The following is a 26582-nucleotide window of genomic DNA, read 5'->3' as shown; positions in this document are numbered from 1 at the left end:
ACGGATTTCCTGCCCCTCAGGCACCTCTTATTTCTCATAGGCGATCTTTGTCGGAAGAAGCGTTTTTGGCGCGAATCGATTTGATTGCCATCTGCAGCGCGCTAATCAGAGTCCTCACTTGTGACTTATTTTTGAAGATTTTTAAAATAAAATAAATATTTGACTTGTTTATCCGACGCATAAAGGAAGAGTTTTGTGGACAACATGCAGCGCAGTATCGCGTAAGTAGGGCTGCTGAAATGTTTGCCTTGAGTGCTGCTAGCTTGTTTATCTGGGGAGAGCAGTTGAGTTGCTCCTGATTGCCTCACTTTTGGAATCACCAATAACTAGGCCACTTGAGTGAGATTATAACGTGACATTTTATCTAGCTGGAGGTAAATATATCGTGGTAAATTCAATCTTTAATGGAGTAGTAACATCAAGCTAGCTCCGCCTGTTGTTTAACTGTGACGTCACATAACGAACGCGGAAGCGCGGCGTCATGTGTATGGGTCAAACCTCATGTAGACGAGAGAGAGAGAGAGAGAGCTCATTAAACGCAAATTATGTGTGTATCAGTTGCTGGAAATAAAATACCATTCATACACACAAAATTGTTTTTCCTTCTAGATCTTTTTTCCAGCCCAAGGCAAAGGACAAGGATGTTCAGAAGAAAGCCAGAAACGAGCAAGTGAAAAAGTAAGACTTTGTAATTGCTCCAACGTAAATCAGTCAAGTACTGAAATTATGAGACTATTTAACTTTATTTAAAAACAAAAGTGCTGCACATAAAGTAAAAACAACAAACATATCAATATTGACAGTTAAAACAATAAATGAAATATAATAATGTCGAGTTTCATGCCGAGTCGGAGGTTAAAGAATGGAAATGTGTTTTAAGATGAATTTTCAAGATTTACCCCCCCCTTCTAAAAAAAGAAAATATGCTTGGTATCCATCAGGCCTGTCAAAAGCCCACTCAAGGCCCAAAACGCGGTCCTCCAGGATGACTCGCCGGTCAAGAGGGTTGCCAAACGCAGCCGGCGAATTCTGGACAGCGATGATGATGATGATGATGATGATGATGATAAAGAAGAGGTGAACACTGCCAAACAAGTCAAAGACCATCTCTTCAAGGCAGTGCCAACAACCATGTCTCCTCCGCCACCTCCGCCGGCCCCCGCCACGCCCACCACGCCTGCCACGCCCGCCACCTCCACATCCCCGAGCACACCCAACTCCACCTCGTCTTCTGGAGGCACGAACATGCGCAAGACGGGTAAGAAAAAGACAGAGCTGCTTAAAACAAAATAAAAATATCATTCTGTTAGCATGTTGGCGCTGGAACAATTAAAATCTGACAGTTTAAATGGAAATCCCTTCTCCGTGTATCCTGGTGGCCAGTGATTTTGTTTAGGACTTGTCCTTGTTAAGGTGGTGATGGGGAAGATGATATCACTGAGAGTTTTCGCAAACGTAATACTCGAAAGAAAAGCTGCTGGGTTTCTTCTTTTTTTTTTTTTTGGCCTCCCGTCATTAAGCATGCTTCGCGTTCCGCATCACATAAAGCAGAATCGTTAAGGCGTCCTAAGTGGAGTGCGTTGTATTTTTAATGACACACAGAAATTGTTTTTTTTCCCCTTCGCCATTTGATGCCCGCCATGTGGCGCGCAGCATAATCATTATTGCCACGTTGTCGCCATTCAAGCAGGAATTGCTTTTCCTTAATGAGGCTTTAATGTCAAAGACGAAATGAATCTATAGGAAGCTCTCGTTGGATATATTTTGTGTCGTATGAACAAAATTTATTTTGTGTAGTGTTTTAATAATCTTTCTATATTGAATTACATGAAAAATGTTTTTGGTTTGCATCCATCTTATAGAGGTCATACAGATTTTTTTTTTTAATAAATGTCTTCCATTTGTCTGTATGGCATCTACAGCCAGGAAGATGTTCCCCAAGAGGAAACTGGATGACAGCGACAGTCTAAAGGAGGACGAGGCCGCCAGCGTAAAGACTGACGCTGTCGTGGAGAGCCAGCAGAACAAACGAGCTCGCGTGGACGGAGACGACGGTGACAACAAAGGTGAGTTTTTGGCAACGGCTGTAACGTATTTTCAATATCGCCACCTGCTGTCATTGTATATGCATTGCAAGTTTGGAGGACACTTTGTTTGAATGTCATTATCGATTATTAAAAAAAAAAAAAACTCAATGCAAAGGTCTCACAAGATCCTCTGAAGTCTAGTCCAATGCCCTCGCTCAACAACACGACGCGGCCTCGCTTTGTGCGCAGATGAGGTCGCCGAGGAAGAAAGAGATGAGGAGGCGGCGGTGGAGCAGGTGAGGACGCCGGACAAAGACGAAGAGATGGCAGAGGAGGTGGACAAAAAGCTCAATGGAGAAGAGCAGAAGAAAGACGAGGTCACAAAAGAGGGAGCTGAGAAAGCACCAGTCAGCAGCTTCTTTGGTCAGTCCGCACAAAATTACCTTTCAGATAACGTCGGCGTGTTGTATAACTACTATGCTTATTTTTAGCTCCCAGAAAGGCTGCGGCCAAGACCCCGAACAAGAGTGCAGAGAAGAAGGAGGTGACAACGGCGACCGTGGTGATTTCCTCCCCGGAGAAAGACGGCAAAGACGCCAAAAGGTGCGCAGACTGAAATTAACATCGAGCAGGAAGGTGAATTTTCCGACGTCAATTGTTTTTCATGCCGACAGCGAGTCGACAGAAACAGACTACGACCCGTCCAGGGCCAACTACCACCCGTTGGAGCACGCCTGCTGGAAGGAGGGACAAAAGTTGGTCTTTTCCGCCACCATCCCGAACTCTGTAAATTGTATGTGTTCTTAAGTGCGCTCTGGTCTTCCCCCAGAGTGCCTTACCTGGCGGTGGCTCGCACCTTTGAGAAAATCGAGGAGGACTCTGGCAGGTGGGAGCGCCACCCGCTGACCGAAAGTATACGGATACATAAATATGCGCTGAATACCTCACGTGAACCTTTTTGGGTGACAACCCAGCGAAGAGGAAGTTGACTATTTGGATTAACTCGAGCTTTGCTAGCATGTGTTTTAAAATGGAGCGATTGGAATGTGTGGCCGTTGTAAAAAAAAAAAAAAAAAAGTGTCCATTGAAGAGGATTTGTAAGCGGCGGCTGCTGCCTTTCAACGCGTTTCAAAGCGCGTTCACAGACAAGGACGTTTTGACCGCTTTCCACGCGGGACTTAAAACCGCCGTGGATGAGCAAATCTCGTTAGCCGCCTTGCCGCCATTGAAGCCTCAAAGGTGTTTTTTTTTTTTTTTTCCTTTCTTTTCTTCTACCCAGACTGAGGAACATCGAGACTCTGGCCAACCTGTTCCGCTCGGTGCTTCTGCTGTCTCCAGGTAAGCGCCAGCTCTGTTGTGGCGCTGGCGACGAGCCTGCCGCTACTCGCGCAGCGCGGGCTGATGAATGTATGTTTGGATTTGTGTGCTTGTGTGTGGGCGAGATCGTCACACTGAAATTCATCCGCGCTGCACATTACATCATCCACAAGCAACAATTTACAGCTTCCATAGCAAGCAGGTGCATCCTAACTTTTCCCCTTTGTGTGTGTGTGTGTGTGTGTGTGTGTGTGTGTAGATGACTTGCTGTGCTGCGTGTACTTGTGTCTGAACCAGTTGGGCCCCGCCTACCTCGGCATGGAGCTCGGCATCGGGGAGACGGTGCTGATGAAAGCTGTTGCGCAAGCCACAGGTAACACACACACACACACACTTTCAATGTGCGTTATTGAGCCGCCTGGCACTTCTCTGCGGTTGCTAGGACGACAACTTGACAAGATCAAAGCGGAGGCCCAGGAGCGCGGCGACCTGGGTCTGGTGGCCGAGAGCTCCCGAAGTAACCAGCGCACCATGTTCAGGCCGGCCAGCCTGACGGCCGGCGGCGTCTTCAAGAAGCTCAAGGAGATTGCAAGCATGAGCGGCAACTCGGTCAGATGCTACAGCTAGCTTAGCTTTACCCTTGACAGCTTTTCTTCTGTACGCATGGGTTACTTGCACTTGAGTCACTAGAGTGAGGATCTTTTGAAAATATCACTTTTGAGCGGTCCGCGGAAAGTCAGTTGCCCGTCCGTCGGCCACGAGGGCAGAAAAGAGTTTTTTGGAATGAGCAACGTTTGACATCAAGTCGCACGCGCCAACCAGTTTTCACTAGCTAAACGCAGCCTCCGGCGACAAGCGCCCTCATCTTTTCGGCCAAGTTTCTTCCTTTCCTTTGACCCGACGTCTTTGCTGAATCTCAAAGTCCCATCTCTCTGCTGCCGCAGGCCATGAATAAGAAGATCGACATTATCAAAGGACTCTTTGTGGCCTGCCGCTTCTCAGAGGCCCGCTACATCGTCAGGTAACGCCGGTGTCCCCGTTTGAGCCCGGCCTGATTTGCCGAATCCTGACCGGCCGCTATTGATTGATTGACAGGTCGCTCGCCGGCAAGCTGCGGATCGGACTGGCCGAGCAGAGCGTCCTGTCTGCGCTGAGTCAAGCCGTGTGCCTCACCACACCCCAGAAAGGTAAGTTTGCTTGTCCGTCTTTTGTTTGCTTTTGAAATAGTCGTCCGCTCTCGTGACTGATGCGCAATCTCGACATCATGCGAATAGAAAGAAAACGAAAGTGTCCACCGTCGTGACTGACGTGTGCATCTTTCACATCGAGGCTGATGCATCAGGAAGAAACTTGTTTTTTTTATTTTCCCCTTTTACTAGACATATTTAGCTTTTTCTTCAACTAAGCTTGTGTAAGAATTTCTCCATCTAAAAGTGGGATGTCAGGACGCCTTTTTGGAGAAGTCAATCATCCGGAGAGTCATCCCCCTTATCGTCAGATGAAACACAAGTTCCATTTTCTTCTCGGCTGCCCCACTTCACTTCATGCACTTTTTTTTTTTTTTTCTCTCTCTCTTGCAAATTGCACTACCCGTGCACCATTTAAATAATGCAACCTACGAGGTCGGATAGGGGCCATGTTTTATTTATAGAACGCTCATTAAAGATGTTTAAATATCCTTTACAGGAGTCACTGAAGAATTTTAAAACATCCCATTTCTGCTTCCAAGTTCCCAAAACACTCAAACATGATGATTAGGAATCACCCACCCCCCACCTTTTTTTTTTTTTAAATTCATTGCTGACGTTCCTGACGGGTTTCATCTTCTCACCAGATGCTATCGCACACGCACACACACACACACACACACAGAGCCAATTAACTTATTTTACGCCAAGTAAATTAGCATTCAGAGCTCATTCGCCAGCACTTTAATAAGAGCCAATTAGACCCCAGGCTCAGTGGGTAAATTTGCATTGATCTGCAGCCCACGCCGGAAATGTTGAGCTTAATATTTGATATTTATTTGTTTATTTTCCATCTGAAATGTTATCTAATCAGACAGGTTACCGTGCGAGCGCCGCATCCGTCTCGTGATGCAATATGCTCCGGAGTGGTCTTATTGCAGCTGGCGCTCTTCCACTCCCGTCCCACTAGGGGTGCTGTTGTACCTAGAATATGCTAGAATACGTTTGAATGAATTTTTTTAGTTATTGTCCACTGTAGTGAATGATCTTATTTGAATGACTTGTGACTCATTGGTGTCCCAAGACTTTTGCCCGTTTCCCGTACATGCCTGCTGATATCATCTCTTTGTGATACTGCAAGGTGGCCTGTGACATCCCAAATAGACCCTGCAGTTTTTTGGAAACACAACCAGGGGTTCATCATAAAATGGCTGCCGTGGCACGTGATACGATCAGCCACCTCATAATGAGCTCAGAAAATGGACGCCAGGCGATGTGTTTTGTTCCAGGCACGTCCCCAGCCGTGATGGACGTCGGCAAAGGGATGACCAAGGAGAGCAGGCGGGCTTGGATCGAAGAGAAGTCTCTCATTCTCAAGCAGACTTACTGGTAAAGACAGCTGCTAATGTTTGTGGTTCTTGAAAATGTAAAGTTAAAAAATTCTTTTTTTTTTTAAATTGACAATGGTTTTTTTTTCTTGAATAAAAGTAGCCCAATATCTTTAAAAAAAAAAAAGGATCAGTAGTCTCTAAAGTGTGAAACAACGGCTAGTTTAACACACTGATAGTTTATGGCGTGTTCTTCAGCCTCCTAATCAAGGTGCACCTTTTTCTTCTTCTTCTTCCCCGCGTACAGCGAGATGCCCAACTACGACATCCTTCTCCCCGTCCTCCTTCGAGAAGGCATCGACCAGCTTCCCAATCACTGCAAGCTCACCCCGGGTAATCCACCAATCTGGAGGCTGCCCAGAGTGTTCATTGATCTGTTTGCTGGAGGCCAGTTGATAACGATAAACAATTATTCCTGATTACGCAATCCGATAAGTAAAAGGACCTGTTAGTGCTACCTATTGATCGTGTGAAGCAGCCATTTTAGGGTCATTTTGGGGTCATTCAAAGTGAGTGGACGACCCCAAAAAACCCGTGCTCAAAAACGACCATTTTGTCTTAAAGTGGCTATTTTAACGTTACTTTGTTCATTTCCATGAGTCCTTCAAAGGTGAATTTTTGCTGAAAGTTTTTGTCCTTCTTTTTTACCCCCTTCTCTCCTGCCGTGGCAGGCGTACCCCTGAGGCCCATGCTGGCACACCCCACTAAGGGAGTCGGGGAGGTGATGAAACGCTTCGACGAGGCCGCGTTCACCTGCGAGTACAAATACGACGGCGAGCGTGCACAGGTGAGTTACGTTTCTGCGGTTGGCAAGTGTTGGACACACACACGTACACACTCGTTTCTGTGTTCACCGGAGTGGGGTGTTCCTCTCCCCTGTGCGCGCACCTATTCTTTTAAGATAAACATTAGCGCTGCCGTTCCCTTGGACCTGCTGGCAGAGAAAGCGCCAAGCTTCTAAAGGCGAGATGATGATGAAGAGGAGGATTTTTTTTCCAGCGTGTGTGTGTGTGTGTCAAAGGAAGAAAGAGGTGAGAGAGACGCATAAGAGGGAAAGAAGCAAACATGTAAGACACAGCAGGAGGCGTCCGCGTCGAGAGACACAGATTGTAATGCAAAGCCAATCCAGCTTGCGGCGTTCATTCCGGACGGTCACGCCTATCGAGAGCTTTTCAACCTGGCTCTGTCCAAAGAACAAGGCGGCTCAGTGTCTTCTGCACTATACGCAGCGGCCAGCAGGAGGACTCACGATACACCGCATTCCGTCACTTTGTGCGTGTGTGTGCGCCCAGTGAGTGATTGAGTGCATATTTGGTAGGTTCATTCGTCAAAGTGGACGTTCATTGATAAGCACGCGAGGAGAAAGGGGCAGTAATTGAGATGCCGAGTGGACACGTGTAGCGCCGGCCGGCACTCACTGTTGACGCACGCGTCTGTCTGGACAAATGATGTCCACCCGTGATGTGTTGTTTTTTTTTTTTTTTTAGCTCGCACAGGTGATATTTTTGGAAGCAACAGCCTGCAATAATACGCGCGCACCTTTTGACCTTTTTTAATCAATACATTGTCATTTTCTTTGTAAATAACTTATAATTGTAATGAGTTAATTTCATTTGTTTAATTTGTACCTCATGTAGTAGCATGTTGAAAAGACATTGAATCTTGGCTCTCTCTGATGGTACCGTGTGGGCTCTTTGCATTCGTCGGAGCGGCCGTTCGCAACCGCGGCTGAGCGCTCGCTCGCCAGATTGTTTCAACTTGCACGCCTCTCGAGCAGATCAGTCGTTGCCGCCGCCGATGCCCGACAAATAGAAACCGTCAACTCGCGCAGCAATTAGGCTCCTCTCTCGGCACAGGGGAGCGAGGAAAAACAGCCGGCCTAAAGCCGGCAAATGAGCTGAAGGCTCTTTTGGACGAGGCCGCTTGAAATGTCTGCGATGTTTCCATCTGTTACGTCGACCGTCGCTGTTTTGTTCCGGAGCTACTAAGTGGCAGTTTGACGCGTGGGGCGCATCTGTTCGGAGTGGCACATAAGCACGGCACCACATGAGCGACGACGGCCCAACATGAAATATGCGAGTGCGAATTAAGGAAAGATCTGATTAAACTATCACAAAAAAAATTTGGCTAAAATCTTAATCTGTGCCAGGAAGTTACATTTCTATTTGAACGCGGTTGTTCGATTAGCACACGTCTCACATGGAGAAATTCAACAGACACTGAGCAACAAAACTCTCATTTGTCGCCACCCACATCACTCACCGGGCCAGGCTCCGCCTTTTCAAGCAACCCCAAGTACCTGCGCCACACATGTACTTGTTATTCAGTTTAATCCGGCAAGTTCCAAATAATTGATAGAATACTGGAAGGCTTCCTTGACGTCACAGCCATAATTAATCCTCGGTGGAGGGCTCATGTCTGGATCCCGATCATTCTACGACTGTTTGACTGCAGATGTTTTGATATTGGCCCGACAGATTCACGTCCTGGAGAGTGGCGAGGTTCGCATCTTCAGCCGCAACCAGGAAGACAACACCAGCAAGTACCCTGACATCATCTCTCGTATCCCCAAAGTGAGTTACGCTACGTTGAGGTATTTAAAAACTAAATGAGCTCTACCTAAAGCTCTCCCTTGTCAGCTGTTTGGCCGGGTCTGTAGCTGCTACTTTGCGCCGCACGCTTCGATGTGGAGACTCGTTTAAGCTGGCAATTTCAAGACGGGCCAGAGCAGCTCCAGGAGTCGCCCCGAGGTTAACCGAGAGTGAGCGCGCAAACCCCCCGTCTAGTCAAGAGCTGCAATTAAATAGCAAATGAGCCTACACGGCTTTATTAGAGGCGTTCTCATTGCCGCTCGTTGGCACGTGGCTGTTATTGAAATGTCGGTCTGCGGGCCCGTGCTTTAATTGCGTTCAAATATTTAATTGCCTCGCTCGCAACATTGCGTTGCTCAGTAGAGGTTGTTGTGCCGCCTAGCCTAGCCTAGCTGCCAAGTGACGTTTGTGTATAAAACAGAAGGAGCACAAATGATCAAATATTCTTTGGTGATAATCAAAAATGACATGGCACTGTTTTTGCGGTCCCCTGCCCCCCGCCCCGGGCAGCCGTAGTCGCCAGCGTGCAGATTGGTGCCGCTTTGACAGCCTTGCAGCACTTTCTTTCATCCTCCCTGCAAACCTGCCATGGTGTCGGTCCTATCTCGTCTCTTTGTGACTTTTTAATGAAAGCTCTCCCGTGTCGTGCCTCTCATCCATTTTGGTGGGGAGTGTGCGTGCGTGCCTACGTGCACGTGAAGGGGGCTTTGATACATTCTTGTCACCTTTTTTCATTTTCGCCTCTGGTACCTTCACTCTGTCCCAGCACATTCCTTCTACACCTTTTTTTTTTTTTTTCTTCTCTGCCTTCTCACTTTTTTGTGTTTTGGGGCTGTCGACGTCTCTTTATCGCCTTTGCACAGCTTCTTCATTTTCCTTCTCGGTGCACCCCGACCGACTCTTCGGCCGCCGGATGTTTGGCTTTCTTCTCGTCCCTCTCTGACTTTGTTTTTATCAACGTCCCACCTCAGTCTACCGACGCTTCGCTTAACGCCGACAGCGTTGAATGCATTGCGGCTGTTTTTGTGCCTCGCTATGTTTGGGGTGTCAGCAGTCAGTCAATCACGGGAAAATTAGCACGGGGTTGTCACGGAGACGCGAGCGAGGGGCGGGCGATGGGTCCAACTTTCAGTTAACTTCTTTCAAGGCCTCCCTCTTGAAGTTGTCTCCCATTTTAATTAGTGGTGAGATTAAAAACAAAAAAAATCTAATTCATTAGAAGCTCTGTAATAAATCACGGATTCAACACTTATACGTCATTAAAGATTCATTGAAGTTCTTGAGGGATCGCTTTGGTAGCACACTTTGAGCCTGTTGCAGAGCGGCAAAACAAATTTCTTTCTGTTTGTCTGTTAAAATTGAAAAGGGTTTATTGGCTCAATTTAAATCTGTTGCTTCCCCAAAAAAACATGACATGATTGTGAGTAGATATAAAGAATTAGCATTAGCGTCTTGGACTGTGCTTTTATTTTTATTGACGACGTTTCTCCGCAGGTGAAGAAAGACTCGGTGGTCTCCTGCGTGCTGGACGCAGAGGCGGTGGCCTGGGACCAGGAGAAGAAACAGATCCAGCCATTCCAGGTCCTCACCACACGCAAGAGGAAGGTAGGAATCAGAGGAGTCTGAATCAAAGTGTGGCGGGGTTCTCGTTATTCTTCGCGCCCATTAAACATGACTGACGTGTCAATGACATAGGAATTCAAATAGTTGCTTATTTAAAATATGCGAATAATTGACCTCTGCAAAATGGGAGTTTGTAATTGCGTATAGATGCCACAAGATGGCGGCAAAACGCGTCTAATGGTAAGAATCATAAAGCATCAACACTCCGTGTTTCTAGCATAATACACAATCATGGACTCGTGCTACATAGATATAATTGCAAAATTCATTGATATACAAGTGCATTGCAAGAGCAACATTTATTTCTATTTTTGTTTTTTTTGCATGTTCAAAAAACTCAACTTCTATTCTTAGAAACAAAAACAATTGTGAACAGCAATAAAAACAACAACCGTAATTGAAATAATCAACCCGCAATTCACACACCTGATCATTTTTCTGTTGAAAAAGTAGTTGGACGATAAAGAACAGGAAAAGGTGGAGGAGGACGGCGTGATGGAGTGAGGTGATCCAGTCGCAAGAGGAGGAGATTGATAAGTTGCCATCAAATGGACGGAAGAGAAGGCGGGGTGAAGATGAGATGGCGGAGGGAGAGCCTTTGTGTGATTGCAAATGTCAGCCAGGCTTTTTCTCACTTTTGATCAGAATAATGGCGTTCGCACGCTACACAAATCACATGACGGCGACGAAGGAAAGCATCTTCTGTCCTCTCTCTCTCTCTCTCCTCTCGTTCCTCAGCTCTGACACGGGCGCAAATGAAGATCAGGCCAGGAAGGATGAGGCGCTGGCGCTAATGGTAGAACGTCAAGATGAACGTTGCCGTTGTGCTTTTACTCTCAGCCGCCTCCGTAGACTCACCATTACTCGAGATGGCGTTTTTATGCACCGGTGCAGTCGCGTCTTTCACATACAGATGGCGCCGGTGCCGTTGCCTGCCGAGTAAAGCTAGCGGTTAGCGTCGAGCTAGGTTGAAACAACTGTCAAAAGGTTCCGCATGGGCACTCCCACACCACTTGGAAAGATGAGAACAGAGTGCATGCCCAGCCGGCCTGTCAGCTCGCTCTCTAGACTCAGAGAAATTTTAAAAAAAAAAAAAAATATATAGATAGATATGGTGTGATGTCTAAACGCATGTGAAATTATTTGATACCTTTAATGTAGACAAATGTTGTTGTTGTGTTTTTTTTTAGCACATCTGATGTGACGATTAGCACGTCGTCGCTTTGTCTGTGTTAATGTTTAAATAGTGGCTCTGAAGTGATGCCAACTTGACGGGAATAAATTTAGAATGAACTGTAGCTGTTCTCTTTTGGAGTGCCAAGGTTGAACAATTTAGTTTGCGAATAAGACAAGCGTCACGACTCGAGCTATTTGCATGTCTTTTTGTTCCAGGAAACAAACTTAATCAGGTGTGTGTGTCCCTGTGTGTGTTTGCGTCTGTTCCTGCAGGACGTGGATGCCGCCGACATCAAAGTCCAAGTGTGCGTGTACGCCTTTGATCTGCTCTACCTGAATGGAGAGGTAATCGTGACAATGCGCCGCCTTCCGGTCATCACACAAAAAAAGACAAGCAAAGGGATGTTGCGTTAAACTGGAGCGCTTCGTTATTTATTTTTTTAACCCAAATTACTTGAGGACTAACTTCAACTCCATTAGAATTGTTTATGTTGTACGTTTCTTCCTTTGTAGTGGATGATGGCTTTTGTGTGTGTTTACCAATTTGTGTGTTTTGCGAGCCTGTCGTCCCTCCACAGTGTTGTTGTCCCTGAATGCCAATGACGACGGTGCTGCTGGGGGCTGTAAGCAGATAATGATGCCCGTGCTCATTGTAATTCCAGCAGTGTGCCCGCTTGTGTGTTTGTGTGTGTGTGTCGGGGAATGAGATTGTGTGACATAACCTGTGTGTTTATGCCTCCCTCCAAATAAAACACAACAGGCCAGCAGATTCCCTAAAGTTGTCCGCGGCAAAATGCAAATCAGCACAATTGTGTTCCCCCAACTCCCCACAAGTGGAGCGAAACAAATGAGCTAATTAAAACAGTGACGCCTAATTTGTGCCATTACGTGGCCTAACACAGCTATAACTTGTCTGACGCCACGCGATTAGTCGGCGCCGCTGCTTCGCTCGCAGTCGCTCCTTCCTCTCCAGTTTACGTGTTCGGCTCGCTGCGCGTGTCAGTGGCCCTTTACAAGCAAAGATAACATGTTAGCAAAAAGCATATGGCCTCGCTCCAGTCATGGCTTCCTCGAGAGCCTCTTGAATACCGAAAGCTTTCAGTCCATCTTTTCTAATGCCGCATGTTTGTGGTTCCGTGCGTAGTCCCTGGTACGACAGCCGCTGCGTCGCCGTCGGGAGCTACTGCGAGAGTCCTTCGACCAAGCCGAGGGCGAGTTTGTATTCGCCCGATTCATCGACTCGGACAACACGGACACCATCGCCGAGTTCCTGGAGCAGTCTGTCCGAGGTTTGCTTTTGTTTTCGCGTGGGACGCTGTGATGCCGTGAGAACCTGACAACTGCGTGTGCGCAGACTCGTGCGAAGGCCTGATGGTGAAGACTCTGGAGAAGGACGCTACCTATGAAATCGCCAAGCGCTCCCATAACTGGCTCAAGGTGAGCACGCTTCGACAAAAGCTAGCAAAATTCTAGCCCAATCGCCACCACCATCAGTAACACACGATTTTTTGTATCCACGTTTTTATAGTTGAAGAAGGACTACCTGGAGGGCGTCGGCGACACGGTGGACCTGTGCGTCATCGGCGCCTACCTGGGCAAAGGCAAGCGGACGGGCACGTACGGCGGCTTCCTGCTGGCCTGCTACGACCAAGACAACGAGGAGTTCCAGTCTGTCTGCAAGGCGAGCTAGCTTAGCACCTGCGCTAACAGGATGTCCCACCTCAGCTGGTGACTTCTCACACGTTGTCCGCCTCTTCTCCAGATTGGGACCGGCTTCAAGGACGAAGATCTGGAGCAGCACCACAAGTTCTTGAAGGTAAAGCAAACAAATTGAACGTGCGCTACGCAAATTGTAGCAAAACGATTTGGTTTGAAGTCAACAGAACAAGTTGTGTCGGCCAGCGCTTTCCCTTTGAGACTGAGAGTCGTTGATTGTGTTTGTGTACCGCCCGCTGGTAAATTAGCTTTGCTTGACTCTGTTCCATGCGGAAGCTGAGCCTACTTCAAAGTCCAGCCAATTGGACTGACCGCTGATTTTCCAAAACGCATCGAATCACCTCCTACTTTAAGCAAGTACAGTTTGGAAAGCGGCACTGTAAGATATTTCTGGTGTACAATCACGCTGATTGCGTGGGGAGGGGAGGGGGAGCAGTCCCTCGTCCCCACCCTCGCTCCATCAGCTCCCACCGCGCTGCTTTGTAATCAAGCGCTCCTTGCGAGCGTGATGGATGGCCGATTAAAGAAGGCTGATGGGAGCCCGGCCGCCGCTCGTGTGATTGGTCGCCTTCGCACATCAGCGGCGAAGCCACTGCACGTGGAATGCCAACAACACACGGCAACGCAATTCTCGGCGTTCTCATAAGTGTTTATTTATCGTACAGTCGACGACGTTACATATATTTATAGTTTTGCTGCACCGACATCAAAAGATTTACATCTGCCAGCTTTTGGAGTTCCCACTCGAGCGGGAAAAAGCTTCACCGATGCTGTTTGAACCCGCAACTGGAAGTCGGCCATTTTGTGAGAAAGCTGCAAACGAGTGTTTCCTTAGCAAGACTCTTCTCTCGTTTCCCACCAGGAACACATCCTCGACAAGCCCCGCCCCTACTACCGCGTGGACCAATCGGCCGAGCCAGATGTGTGGCTGGACGCGGTGCAGGTCTGGGAGGTGAAGTGTGCCGACCTGTCGCTCTCGCCCGTCTACAAGGCTGCCATGGGAATGGTCAGTTCACCTGTTGAGGAAACGCTTCTTCATCATCATCACCTCATTTCCTCTCATTTCCTTCCTTCCTCCCTCCCTCTTTGTTTTCCTTCGGCCCTTGTCTTCTTCCGTCCTCCTCTTTCCCCATCTTCCTCCCTCCCTCCTTTCCTTATTTCCATCTCTTCTGTTCTCCAGGTGGATCCAGAGAAGGGAATCTCCCTGCGTTTCCCTCGCTTCCTTCGCGTGCGAGATGACAAGAAGCCCGAAGACGCCACCAGCGGAGCTCAGGTGAGTCAGTGGCCTTTGAAAGCCCAGCAAAGTGTTTTTGTTTTGTGCCAAAGATCCGATCTGTTAAGCTCCTTTCAACATCAAGGTTGAAAGCAAGTACAAGGGCGAGGCAGGCGGCTTTACTACGGGTTGTATAACGCCACCTTTACTGCTGCCGCCCGCCCGCCCCCTTGCCTGCCAGCCTGCCTGCCTAATAAAGTGCACCACAAGCATGCCGGAATGAGTACGGCACCCTCACTAAATTCAGAAAGTGTGAACAAGGCGCACAGTCCAACCTACAGCACCACGCTCTCATATAATCAGGGGGCGTGAGTTTAATTTTTCAGCCTCTAGGGGGCGCCTGCGTTTAGGGCCACCTTGCTAATCTCAAGCGATTTGGATCGATAAACAATTTGAAATCAACTTTTAAAAGCATTTGGAAGAATCCTTTGCTTGTGGTGGAGGGACAACTGATTGCGCCCCGTCCCTTGAAGGCATCTCAAGGCTTGATGGAGCCATGGATAGATTCGAGGTCACTGCTTTCAGACTGGCCCTGAAGGCAACGTGACTTGATAGATGAAATTCATCATCGGCACAATTAATTGGTAGTTGTGTATGGGAGACTGTGATTTCAGACTGTTCTTGAAGGCATCGTGAAACTGAATAGATAGAATCACTGTTCAAAACCCGATTATGAAACTTCCCTGAAGGGAACGCGAGAAGGCCAAAAATTCAAGAGAGCACTTGCAACAATCTCTTGATTGTCGTGTGAGCAAAAGCTGCCATTTCAGACGGTCTCTGAAGGCAACTCGAGGACCCGATGAGAGTAGGTTGAGGATATATGGATGGATGGCCAATTTTATTTCAGATCGTTTCTTCGCTTGACTTGAGATGGAGTGATAGATTTTTTTCTTTTTTGGACAATTCTTTGATTTCAAACTCGCTGAAGGCCACGACCGACTTGATTAGGATAGATCGGCCATTCCGGCTGTGGCATTTGGAACAATCACTCAGTTGTGTGACCAGAGCTGTGATTTCAGGCTGTCCCTGAAGGCAACTCTCAACTTGACGCAGATGGATGGTGATTTAAGGAAAAGTTTGAACGCCTTTGTGTAGGACAGGTGGCGTTATTTCACATTGTCATAGAAGGCAGCGTGACTCTTGGACGAGTTGAGCGGCAGAAGAAATTAGGATTTGAGGACCACTGTGATTTCAGTCTGTTCCTGAAGGCAACACGTAGCCACATGAATGATAAACATTTGGAACAATTTCTTGGTGGCTGCACGAGACAAGCTCTCACCCTGTTGTGATTTCAGAATGTCTGTGAACGCAACATTTGACTTACCTTGCTCGTTTTGCAACTGAATACTCTCCCCGAAGGCAACAGTAGACTTGATTAGGATAGATCGGGTGACAGATTGACGAAGCATTTAATGATGTTTTTAAAAAAATAAATAAAATCCAGAGGTTGTTTTGTAGCGCCGGCTATGATTTCACATTTTCCCCGAAGGCAACGGCGGACTTGATTAGCTTTTCTTTCAGCGCTCAAGTTTTATGTCAGGAAGAAAGTTATTGATTTTCAAGGAGATTGCATTCATCCTCCTCCTCCTCCCTAAAGATCGCCGACCTGTACAACAAGCAGCAGCAGATCCAGAATCAGGGAGACAAAGGCGACTTGGAGGAATACTATTGACCAGGTCACAATGCCCGTGCGTCGTTGGGATCAGCCTGAATGTAAATATAAATGTATTTTTGACAACTTGAATAGAAATAAAAGCTTGTTCTACACATCCTGACTTGTGCATGCGTGCGTGTGCATGGTTTGTGTCCATCCGTTCGTCCGTCAGTGCGCTTGTGACTGAAATTCCAAAATGTCCTCCTCCCCTCCCCTCGGTGGCTGTTGTTGCCGCTGAATGGGAATCAAGCAGGCAGCAGAGCAGAAAATATTGAAAATGCAAATATGGAATGAGGTGTGCTCAAAGTCGCCGTGTTATCGGCCTAAACTGCTCCAGCGCAGTCAAAGTTGCTGCGGGAAAGCCTTTGCCAGAGAAAAATCTCGAATTGTCAAGTCATGATGATGTCGTCTCATTTTACTCGCAAATGGAAGTTCTCTGCATGAAGATGAAGCTGGATCTGCAGGTAATTGCACTTGTCACCTTGAAATGGGAGCTTCTTTCTCATTTTTTCTTTTCATTTTGGCAGAAAGGCGCATCTGGATTTGGACCTGAATTCAAGGCCCGCTCAGTTGCGCTGGTCCGAAGACCAGCTGCACGGCTCGCGTCGGGTCAGCTCAGGTCCGTTCTCGTCAACTTCCTGTAGGTGGACGTTGTCCCAACACTTTTGTCCGTCATGGTGTCTGTGTCTCGCCCTCCCAATGGCGTCTTTGTCAAGTGCGTTAACAAAGGCTTTGTTCTCCTCCGCCTCGTCGTCCTTCCATCGCTCCTGGGCAACAAAGGCTTTGTTTTCCTCCTCCTCTTTCTCCGTCCCTCCCTCCCTCCTGGCGCTGGCTGTGACATCGCTGCCATTCCAGGCCGTGAGGGAGAGAGCGGGAGGGACACACGCCGCCATTGTTGCTTTCCCAATATCAATGGTGTTTTTCTTCACAGCGTTGGCCACTAACCTTTTGGATCTCATTCTGTTTTTTTAAACTCTACAGGCTGCCCTGCTCATTGAAGTCAGGAAGCCTGCCTACCTGTCTGCCCCACAGCAAAAAAGATCCATTTGAGGCCAGGTTGCGACTTTCACTTTCCAGAACCAATTTATTTATTCACATTCTCTTGTGATTTTTGTTTCCAAATCATGGAGTGGCTCCAAGATGTTCTTGTCTTGTCCAGGATCAAACTCCATCTTGTAAAATGATGTCAAGATCACAGAGGGAACATTGAGGCCTTGGTTTTGCATACGATGCAGCTTATGTCAGTCCCCCTCAGAGCAGCCCCAACCTGACACATTTTTTTGCTTCGAGTTTGACCGGTGTGGTAGCACATGGTCCGTTTGCTTGACGTCGGCAGACTCTATTAGAAGAAGAGGTGATTTGTCACCGGTGGACAAAATGGCCACCGGCAGGACCCGTGAGCATAAAAGAGGTGCCAGGACCAGCGTGATGATCAAGACCTCCGTGTCTTCATTGTCCCCCCACCATCATCACTCATGTCACGAGTCCCTTGGGTTTACATCATGACTAATGAGTGCCACTAACAGCAAACCCGACGATTGCATGCAGCTCTGGGAAAATGGAGGAAAAATTGCTTCCAATCCCTGCCATGTGTGCTCACATTACAGACACACGTGCGTTTTGAAACCCGCCAACAAGATGTCCCACGTTCTCTGGCCGAATTGCCCTTCATTTCTATCGCTTCCTATTGTCCTGGCTTCAACTTTCTGGGCTAGCGGCGGCGACACGTTCCGGCGTGGGGGCGCTCAATGCGCATCTTTGTGCGTCCCTGCCGGGTGGGAGAAAGCGCCATTGAGGGCCCGGCCAGGCCCTGCCTGGCCCCGTCCCCCTCGGGCTCCATTGTATCAGTAGGAATCTGGCGGGAGGCACTCCAAAGACTTTACAGCCTTTGTTCTAACTTCTGAGCGGACTGAACCGCCGTGACCTGGACCACCCTTAGCGCCCATCAAAATATACTACTGAAGCTCAATTGTGGCTAAAAATGCAAGCGATATGAAAACCCAACATGATCCAAGTCCAAAACCATGATAGAATATTTGGACAAGGAAAAGCCTGGGTACAGGCTGGTCTGAGGCTGCTCCATGGCAGTCTCAAATTGTCCATGGAAGTCTAGGTTGCTTCAGAGTAGTTCATGTCTTGCAGTTTTGTCTAAGGTTGATTCATGGCAGTCAAGGTGGCCTAAGGGTTAGGGTGCTATGGAGTCCAAGTTGCATGCTCAAGGTAGTCTCAAGTGGTCTGTGATTCTCTACGCTCGGCTCGGCTTGCGTACTTAAAAGAAGTATTCGCAGTGCCAACTTCCTGTCTTCCACTTGAGGAAGGAAAAGAAAGTTGAAAGAAAAAAAAAACGTCAGCATCTGTGTGGCCCTCTAGAAGTTGAGGGAGGGGGAGGAGGATCCCCAGGGCCAGCCCGATCCAGGGGTGTGTCCCCCTATAAAGACTCCTCGCACCATCGGGCCTCCCGTTGCTGGCCAGTGCCTCTCGGCTCCCTCCGTCCTCGCTCGTCGTCTTCACCTTCACACACTCTCCCGCAGAGTGGGACTCTTACGCCACCGAGACCCGTCCGTCGCTTTTGTGTCCTCCGTGTCGGTGGAAAGTCTACACTTGGCATCATGCTGACCCTGGTGGCGCTGGCGTCTCTCCTTGTCCTGGCCGCAGGTAAAAAAAACAAAAAACGGACTCACCCACATCACATATATAGAAAAACAACTCCGTCAGCATTGTATATTTTAATGTAGGGAAGAACAACCAATGTTCTTTTCAATGAAAAGAAAAATGGAAGGAGCTATTAATATTTTTATTCAGATTTTTAATCTAATGTTTTTGAAAAAAAGCCCAATGTGAGAATTTTTTTTTTTTTTGCTGTCATTTGTAAGGCAAGCATTTTCTTTCTGAATGAGACTGAATGTTTGCTGCATGGTCGCTCGCCACCAATGCTTTAATCATCTAATAATCATAGTGCATGTTCAAATGATGTAGCTCCTCCCACCGGTAAACATGACACGATGTGACCGATCGTCTCCCTCTTAATCGGCATCTCGCGTCTTAGCGGAGGCTTCATCGACTCCGTTTTTTATGAAGACGTTACTCCGTGGCCTCGTTGTTTAATTTTGACAGCGTCCTATTTTCCCAGCCAGTCAAATATTGATTTAGGGCCTGAAAGCCAATTAGCATCAATCATCATCCGCGCACGACTGGTGACACATTCAATATTTTCTCACCACATTATGCGTGATTGGGATGATCATGCACACAATATTTCAATTTTTTTGTGGGGGCTCCGCTACCATGTTTAGAAAATGTTGTTTCCAAACACATAAAGGTCCTGTGAAGCTGCGGGTTCAGAAGTGGAAAGATCTGTGAAATTTACTTGCACGTCCCAGTGGGAACGGCTCAAAATGTGTTTTGGCAATTTCCCTGCGTGCAGTGCCTGAGCCGTCCCAGGCCATCGTGATTTACACGGGCTGGGAGCGTCACGCACTGCTGGGCAGCGAGGTGCGGCTCTCCTGCTCCTTCTTCTCCTGGCGCTGGACCTCCGAGGATGTCACCTTCTCCTGGACCTACAGGCCCGACGGGGCCAGGGACAGCGTCTCGGTAAATGCAAATTCAGCGGCAATCAATGAAAAGCAGACGTGCTGATAAACTTGAAGGTGGCACTTATAATGTGCGAGAGCAACACGTTTGCCCTTTGCCTGCATTAGCAGGCAATCTTTTTTTCATTTTGCCATCATCCACTTATCGCCCTCTCCCGTCGCTCTTCTAATCTGGGTTTTCATCTCCCCCCAAGCCATCCTCTTTTCAAATGATCTCCCTGCCTTCGTTCATGTTTCTTCTCCTTTGGCGGTGCAATTTTGAATGAGGCGTCATTTGGTTTCTGGAAGGATGTTGAGCTGGTCCCTAAGTGAGACACCCATTTTCAGATCTTCCACTACACGGGCGGGATGGCCTACGTGGACAACAAGGGTCCCTTCAGGGACCGGCTGGAGTTTGTGGGGGACCCAAGCCGCCGCGATGGCTCCATCCTGCTCAAGAATTTGGAGTCCAGCGACAACGGGACCTTCACCTGCGACGCCAAGAACCCGCCCGACATCGGCGGACGGCCCTCCAGCGTGCGCCTGCTGGTCTTTGAGAAAGGTCAGAATATTTGGAAAAATTGTATATTTGCATTTTTATTGTAGAATTGATTAAAAAAAAAAAAATCGCGGCAGACGTGCTGACGACTAGCGCGGTGTGCTGCCGTCATTGATCCATTAAGTGCCGCATGAATAATGCATGACTCCTTGCCAAGATTCTTATCGTTTGCTTTAGCTGTTGACCTTCTCTTCTCCACCACAAGTTTGCAACTCTTTGACTTACCTTCACTTTTTTTTACAATTAGTTTTATTTTCACCAATTTACTACCACTTTTCATTTCAGTGCCCATCCAGGCGGGCGTGATCACGGGTTCCATCGTGGGCGCCGTCCTGGGCCTGCTGCTGCTGATTGTGGTCATCTACTACCTGATGCGCTTCCTGGTGGCGCGCCGTGTCTTCAGCCTCAGCGTCAGGTCAGTGCGGGGCCCCGAGCCGGCGCTGCGGCTCCCAGCCGGCTGCCTCGGGCTGCGCCCCAAGCCCGAACCCCTGCCCGGCACCGACACCTGCCTGGCCTAGTCGGCGCTAGCTAGTTAGCTAGCTAGCACTGTTCTTTTTGCCTCTTGGCTTTAAAGGACGTCAACCTTATTTTCAAACTGATTCTTATCTTTTTTTCATGGTGGTGTCATGACAAGAATGGTCCTGATTTTGAGTCTGGTGACACTATCAATAGAAGCCCACTGTCTCTGAGTGTCTGTCTATCTGGGCTGCGAGCTCCAGGGTGTATGCAGCAAAGTTTTTCCAATTATTCCTGTCTTGGAGTGATGTCACAGCAAGAATTTGATTTGTTTTGAGTGCCATGACCGTATGATAGGAACCCCATTAATTTGGAGACGCTTCAAAACAATGCCACCCCCCCACTGCCAAGCCCTTAGCGCCGCCCCTGCACGCACGTCAAGTGATTTAGCCTGATTGTAATCTTCATGTGCATGTAATCCGCCGGATAATCCAGCGTAAGGGTGCGATAGCGGGGTGTCCGTCATCCCGCCGGTAGATTTGCGCGGCAGCGCCAGGAAGACATCCTGACTTCTATTTGTTTTGTCTTTTGTCCTCCAGCAAACACGGCAAGAAAAAGAAGGAGGGATCACAGCAGAGACAGGCAAGTTGACCTTTTTTTCTTCTTCTCTGGCTCCTCCTCTTCCTGCCCCTCGCCCTATCGCACGCCGCCACTCAAAATAAAACGAGCGAGCGAGCATCTCTCTTATTTTGAAAATACCCTCATTGAGTTTGACTGAGGTGGCATTATCAAATCCATTGATTTTGTGCACAATAATATGAAAGGAAGCTGAACGGTTTCAAGTGTCATCGCATTATGAACCCGATTGATTTTGAGTGTTATGATTCTATATAAAAAAAAAAATAATAAGAATAATATTTGTTTTTGGTGTGGTGACATTCTGAAAAGATCCCTGTTGATTTGCCATTATTGATTTTGGGCCTTAGGGACACATCACCCATCGCTTTTCAGCAGTATAACAGTACACAAAGAACCCGATTGATATATTGCCTGGCCTCATGTGGCTCAAGAGATTTTGAACGTTGTACAAAGCAAAAAGCAACCCGGTGGATTTTGAGTCCTGCGACTTTCTTGAAAGATCTTTCTTGATTTTGAGCATTGCGACATTATGTGGAAATGTTTGGCCATTTGGAGCGTGGCAGCGTGCCAGACGAGCCCTTGGCCACCTTTCAGGAATGCTCCTCGCAACCAAAGTCCTTCTTGTTATGATGCTTCTCGCCTACAGGGGGCACTAAGCCGCCTCTTCCGTTCATTGTCGTCGCTCGAGAACCCCGTAGCCTCCCCTGTGCCCCCCATTTTCACCATCTTCTTCTTTTTTACTTCTTTTTGCTGTCAGATGATTGTCAGGTTACTCTCCAGTGCCACGGGGCACTCACTGTGTGTGTGTGTGTGTGTGTGTGTGTGTGTGTGTGTGTGTGTGTGTGTGTGTGTGTGTGTGTGTGTGTGTGTGTGTGAGTGTGCAAGTACAGACAGGGCAATGTGGTCTTTGCTTGGTTGCCGTGACGACGCTGTCACGCATGTCATCCTTCCTGTTTTATTTAGTTATTTATTCATATATGCAAGCACACACACACACGCACGGCACCCTGTGACACTCAAGCGCAGACACATGCCATTGCACACATACACACACATACGTACATGCATTCACACACAAACACACACACGAGCCCGCATTCACATGCACACATGCAGTCTCCCACAGGCACACGCACACGCTTACACACTGAGTTGCGGAATGATAATTGCGGCAGGCGCTTTGTATCGATTGGAGCGCCTCTTCCTCCCTCTTCCTCCCTCTTCACCTTTGACTCCCCCCGCAGGCCTGGAGGACCGTCTGTCCATCCTTCCCCCTACTTCTTTTCTCCTTCAGGGTCATGTGATGCGCTCGGACAGGAAATCACTCGACCTCACTCTTCGTCTCCCTCCTCCCTGAGCCTTAGATCCTCTCCCCTCTTCCCTGCCGTCGTCCATTTTAGCCTGGTGGGAGGGGCCAGATAGCTCTGGACGGACGGACGGCCGTTCCGGATGCGACAGCACACACATCCTCCGCTTCCTCTTCTTGGTCTTTGCGCTGATGATCAGAGTCAAATTAGAAGTGCTCAGCGTGCGGTTGATGAGAGACCACCTGCGTGCGATGCTTGTGTTTTAAATTCTCTTGCATGGCCACCCGCCAGTGGTCCCGTCTTTCAAAGTGCTCACAGTGAGAAAGCTTCACATTGCACATTCCGGCGTTTTGACATCGCGCGTCTGAAAGCATGACACCAAAGTCAACAACCGGCAGTCCCCAAAAATTGTAGCCTTGCATGAATAGTTTTATTGTGCATGTGTGTGTGTGCGCGTGTGTGTTGTTAATGAATTGTTGCACAGGTGTGTGGAGCCCACCTGTCACTGTCCTGTCCTAATGCATGGTTACCTCTTTTGTCCCTCCCCCCGCCCCTCCAGCTGTGGACACCGCCCCCCCTCACTCTCTCCCCCCGCACTTAAAAGGACGTTTCTCTTTCTCACCTCTCTTCCTCTCTTCTTGTTTATAATGTTTTTTCTCTCCCCTTCACCGCAGTGTCACTCATCCCTCTAAAAGTGCTCCCCTCCCCACCCATGCCCTCCTTCTCCCTGGCACTCCTTTCCTCCTCGAGTGACTCTCCACCCCCGTTCTGCCCCCTCCCCCCTCTCTGTCCCTGCTCCCCCACAGGCCCCTGCGCCAGCGGCCGACCCCGCCAAGCAGAAGGCCTCGGAGAAGAAGAAGCAGGAGTCCCGCAAGGAGCGCAAATAGGATACGGGGCGGGGCTGGGGCGCGCTCTTTGGGCAGCTGCTCCAGCCCGGGTGGGGGGCGGGTGGCGGAAGGGATGCGGCGGCAGTGGAGGACGCCGCCGGCCGGGTGCTGATGACCATCGATCTGGAGCTGACCCGCAAGAACGGCCAGGAAGGCCCGGGCGGCGCCTCCAAAGCGCCCGGCCTCCTTTCACGGCTCGCCCGGCAGCTCGCCCTCCGCTAGGGGGGCGGGGATGGGGTGGGGGGTGCGTGGGCATGCCACCAGTAATCAACAAGTGCAGCGGTACCAACTGTGACTTGTGGTCGTCCCAGCAGCCTTGTTTTGACGCTGCCCCCCCAACCCCCCCCATGAGCATTATCCTGCATTCTGCACCCTCCCTTTTGCAAATATTTCAAAATGATCTTCTAACCACTGTCTCCTCTCTCTCACTCTCTCTCTCACCCCGCCCTTCTTCTTCTTCTCTTCTTAGATAAAGGTCTGACTCCTCCGTGACGCCTCCTCCACCTCTCTAGTCTGCCCGACGCACCCCCCCCTCCTCTTTTTCCCTTAGTCGTCATTACTTCCCATTATCTCTCCTCCTTTAAGGCAGTCTATAAGAGGAATAGACGCACCCCCAGCCCCCCCTCCTGCGTCCCCCCCCCCCCCCCCTGCCGTCAGCGGTCGTGTCAAATAATTTCCTCACCGGAGTCCCTTTATGCACTCACCGGGCGACGCGTAAAAAAAGTGTTTAAGGCCTAACGACGCTCATAACCGGCGCCACAGGATCCCGCCAGACGCCCCTCGGGCCGACCAGAGTCTCCTGAACCTTTTTTTTTTTTTTTTATGACTCAATCTGGCGTAAAGCATGTGACCCAGCTCGGGGGAGCGTAGACAGTGATATCATTCCTGTCCTTTTTAACATCAATTTGTCGTCGTATAATTCGGGAGGGTCATTATTTGAGGGGAAGTAGTTTCATTCAAAGAAAAATCAGACTACATTTATATTTATTTCTAAACGAAATGTTCAATATTTTTGGATAAAAAGTTTACAGGAATTAAATTGTATTTTTGGTGGGGAAATTCCTAATTATAATAAGAATTTAGCAAAAACCAAGTGACCTTATTTATGATTAGCCTGATGACAACTTGGTTTGTGGCGGGGGTGTTTTTGGTGGAAAAACAAAATCTTCAAATAGTCCTAATTTTGCAGAAAGTTTCTGACAACTATTATATTGAACATTTTTGTGAGACAAAACTGTCTAGGGGCAGGGGGCGCTACGTTGCCCTCTTCTGGCCCTTGATGGCGCTTAATGGCGTCTATTTCTGGCCGTCGTCACTCGTAACAGCTGCGCATTTCTCGGAGGAGTTAGCGGGTCGGTGTTGGGTGGTGGCGGGCGGGTATGATTTGGCTTCGGCCGCTTCGCCTGGCAGGCCGGCGACCGACGAGCGAGGATGACGTCAAGGGGCCGGAGGGCGGGCGGCGGACGGGACCTCCTTAAGATAGAACCATCGTCCTTTTTTCCCTTCGCCAAACATCTCGCTGCCATCCCTCCTTTCCCCGTGTCCTCATTGCGTCTTTGGCTTTTATCTCCTTCCGCTTCTTGACGTCCGGCGGCCGTGCACAATCCACTACGCTCATTAAGCCTGGTCTTATCGGACTTGCGGCTCCCGTCCTCCTTCGTCTCCCTTCACTTGCCCTTCAAAGAATCCCCCCCGCCCTTCGCTCTCTCGGGGGGTGGGGGGGAAGCCATGTGGTCCTTGCCTTTCCCGCTCTTTTTTTCCGCACCCTCCCTCGTCTTTTGTCCAAATGCCAAGACGCGCACCTCTGCCCCCGACTGCCAAAGGCAGATTGCGTGTGCTAAGCCGCATTTTCACCAAGAAGTCTTGTTGGGTTTGGCTCCGTATCCTTCGGCAGGTGAATCCTGGTACGACTCCTGTTTCTGCGTCTAAAATTATTCATAATAGGACAATTTTGTGAAGGACAAGCCTATCTTTTTTTGAAAACGGGAACTTGTTAGAGGCAGCGTTGAGATTTGACTGGATTCCTACGACTCGTGGCACCTGATTACACTTTTTAACAGCTCAGTCAAGCTCAGAGCGCCATTTCCTCGGCAACTTTGGGCAGGATGCCGTACCGCCCGCCACGAATAGCAGAAAAAGGAAAGGGAGAGTCGGCGGCCCCTTCAGGAACATATCAAGTGAATTTTGTGTCGACCGATCAGTAAATGTGGTTGTTGGTGAGAATGTGAAAAGTTGTGTCCTGTTCTGAAGCCCAACGAGGCGACTTGGTGAAACTCGGTTCGCTAAGCATCAAAGCAACAATGTTAGCAATAGAACGCTACGGGGGCGGATGCACAGTCTTGGCCAAGTCTCGGTTGAAGGTGGTCTTCAAAGGTGCTCCCCCGTCCTCCCAAAACCAAACGGCGAGCCAAGCGGCCGATCGGCAGACGTCAGCTTGGGGATGGCTGAGACTTGAATGTTCCTTTTGAAAATGATTGGGAATGCTTATAATCTTATTAAAAAGGCCTTGTATGTTTTATGAGCCGTATTAGGAGCAATGTAACATTACTGCGTTTGAATTGACTGGAGCTTCATCTCAAGCTGTTGTTTTTTTTTTTTTTTACAGTCTATTTAATTTAACGCTTGTTGTCGCTCTAATTGATCGTGTAATATGTTGTAAAAAGAACGTGAATAAAACATTTAAGCCCATCTTGTTTGCCTTCCTTAATGGCACAGTCCAGGTAAGAATTCCCAAATTCTGGATTGCAACACAGACACTAATTAGCATTAGCTTTAAGTGAGAAAACTGCATAGCAAAGCGTGTGTCAACACATTGTAGATCGCGCAGACGTTTCTAATAAAGTGACTCATCTGCCCGCCGAAAGTACACAAGTGCAGAAGAAGCAACAGAAGGCAAGAAGCCCAAAATGTCACGTTGGCAGGCAGTGTGAAAATATGGCAGGATCACCAGCGACATCTGTCCTGTGGGCCCGCTGGCGTATGCTCCCAATATGCTAACGCTAATAGCAGATGAACCCGCCCACCTGAATTTGAATTTTTTTTACCTTGCAGTAACCAAACGAATCCGCTTTGTGCGGCCTACAAAACCACGCCCTGTTTTGAAATTAGGTTAGGTTTTCATTTGCACTGTTTTTAATCAGCCCTCTTCAGCACCTCTTTCGTGTTGTAAGCAGGTCGGGTGGGGTGAGGAGAGGTGAGGGGGGTCACAGACCG

The 26582-nt window shown here is 48.6% G+C and overlaps 2 protein-coding genes across 4 annotated transcripts; both read left to right on the top strand.

The window, feature by feature from the left end:
• Positions 1 to 41: 41 nt before the first annotated feature.
• lig1 (ligase I, DNA, ATP-dependent) lies at positions 42 to 16073 on the top strand. The gene is made up of 26 exons (XM_049747716.2): positions 42 to 221; positions 610 to 678; positions 942 to 1258; positions 1923 to 2066; positions 2277 to 2450; positions 2519 to 2630; positions 2702 to 2782; positions 2857 to 2913; positions 3307 to 3365; positions 3604 to 3717; positions 3787 to 3953; positions 4289 to 4365; positions 4440 to 4531; positions 5821 to 5920; positions 6167 to 6252; positions 6591 to 6706; positions 8397 to 8492; positions 10005 to 10115; positions 11583 to 11654; positions 12454 to 12598; positions 12664 to 12746; positions 12838 to 12990; positions 13072 to 13125; positions 13888 to 14031; positions 14206 to 14298; positions 15896 to 16073. The coding sequence occupies exons 1-26, from the start codon at positions 205 to 207 to the stop codon at positions 15968 to 15970; spliced, it is 2808 nt and encodes a 935-aa protein (XP_049603673.1). The 5' UTR covers positions 42 to 204; the 3' UTR covers positions 15971 to 16073.
• Positions 16074 to 18398: 2325 nt separating this feature from the next.
• On the top strand, positions 18399 to 26057 carry mpz (myelin protein zero). 3 transcript variants are annotated; one of them, XM_049747925.2, is made up of 6 exons: positions 18399 to 18607; positions 19377 to 19543; positions 19870 to 20083; positions 20366 to 20495; positions 21136 to 21178; positions 23839 to 26057. In XM_049747925.2, exons 1-6 carry the CDS (start codon positions 18562 to 18564, stop codon positions 23848 to 23850), a joined length of 612 nt encoding a protein of 203 aa, XP_049603882.1. In that variant the 5' UTR covers positions 18399 to 18561; the 3' UTR covers positions 23851 to 26057. The 3 variants fall into 3 exon arrangements, with proteins under 3 accessions (XP_049603882.1, XP_049603879.1, XP_049603881.1); XM_049747922.2 differs by having other exon boundaries at positions 23289 to 26057; XM_049747924.2 differs by lacking the exon at positions 23839 to 26057 and adding an exon at positions 23042 to 23282.
• The last annotated feature ends 525 nt before the right edge of the window (positions 26058 to 26582 follow it).

This window comes from Syngnathus scovelli, chromosome 17 (assembly GCF_024217435.2).
Source record: "Syngnathus scovelli strain Florida chromosome 17, RoL_Ssco_1.2, whole genome shotgun sequence".
NCBI classification, from domain to species: Eukaryota; Metazoa; Chordata; class Actinopteri; order Syngnathiformes; family Syngnathidae; genus Syngnathus; species Syngnathus scovelli.
The sequence above is the reverse complement of the archived record's forward strand: the minus strand, read 5'-3'. Positions and strand labels throughout refer to the sequence as shown.

Excerpts from the sequence above, each read along its gene's own strand:
- mpz (XM_049747922.2), top strand. The coding sequence starts at position 18,562 with ATGCTGACCCTGGTGGCGCTGGCGTCTCTCCTTGTCCTGGCCGCAG. Across the intron at positions 19,544-19,869 it reads GGGCCAGGGACAGCGTCTCG|ATCTTCCACTACACGGGCGG; the intron begins GTAAATGCAAAT and ends ACCCATTTTCAG. Across the intron at positions 20,084-20,365 it reads CCTGCTGGTCTTTGAGAAAG|TGCCCATCCAGGCGGGCGTG; the intron begins GTCAGAATATTT and ends TTTTCATTTCAG.
- lig1 (XM_049747716.2), top strand. Across the intron at positions 1,259-1,922 it reads CACGAACATGCGCAAGACGG|CCAGGAAGATGTTCCCCAAG; the intron begins GTAAGAAAAAGA and ends TGGCATCTACAG. Across the intron at positions 4,366-4,439 it reads GAGGCCCGCTACATCGTCAG|GTCGCTCGCCGGCAAGCTGC; the intron begins GTAACGCCGGTG and ends ATTGATTGACAG.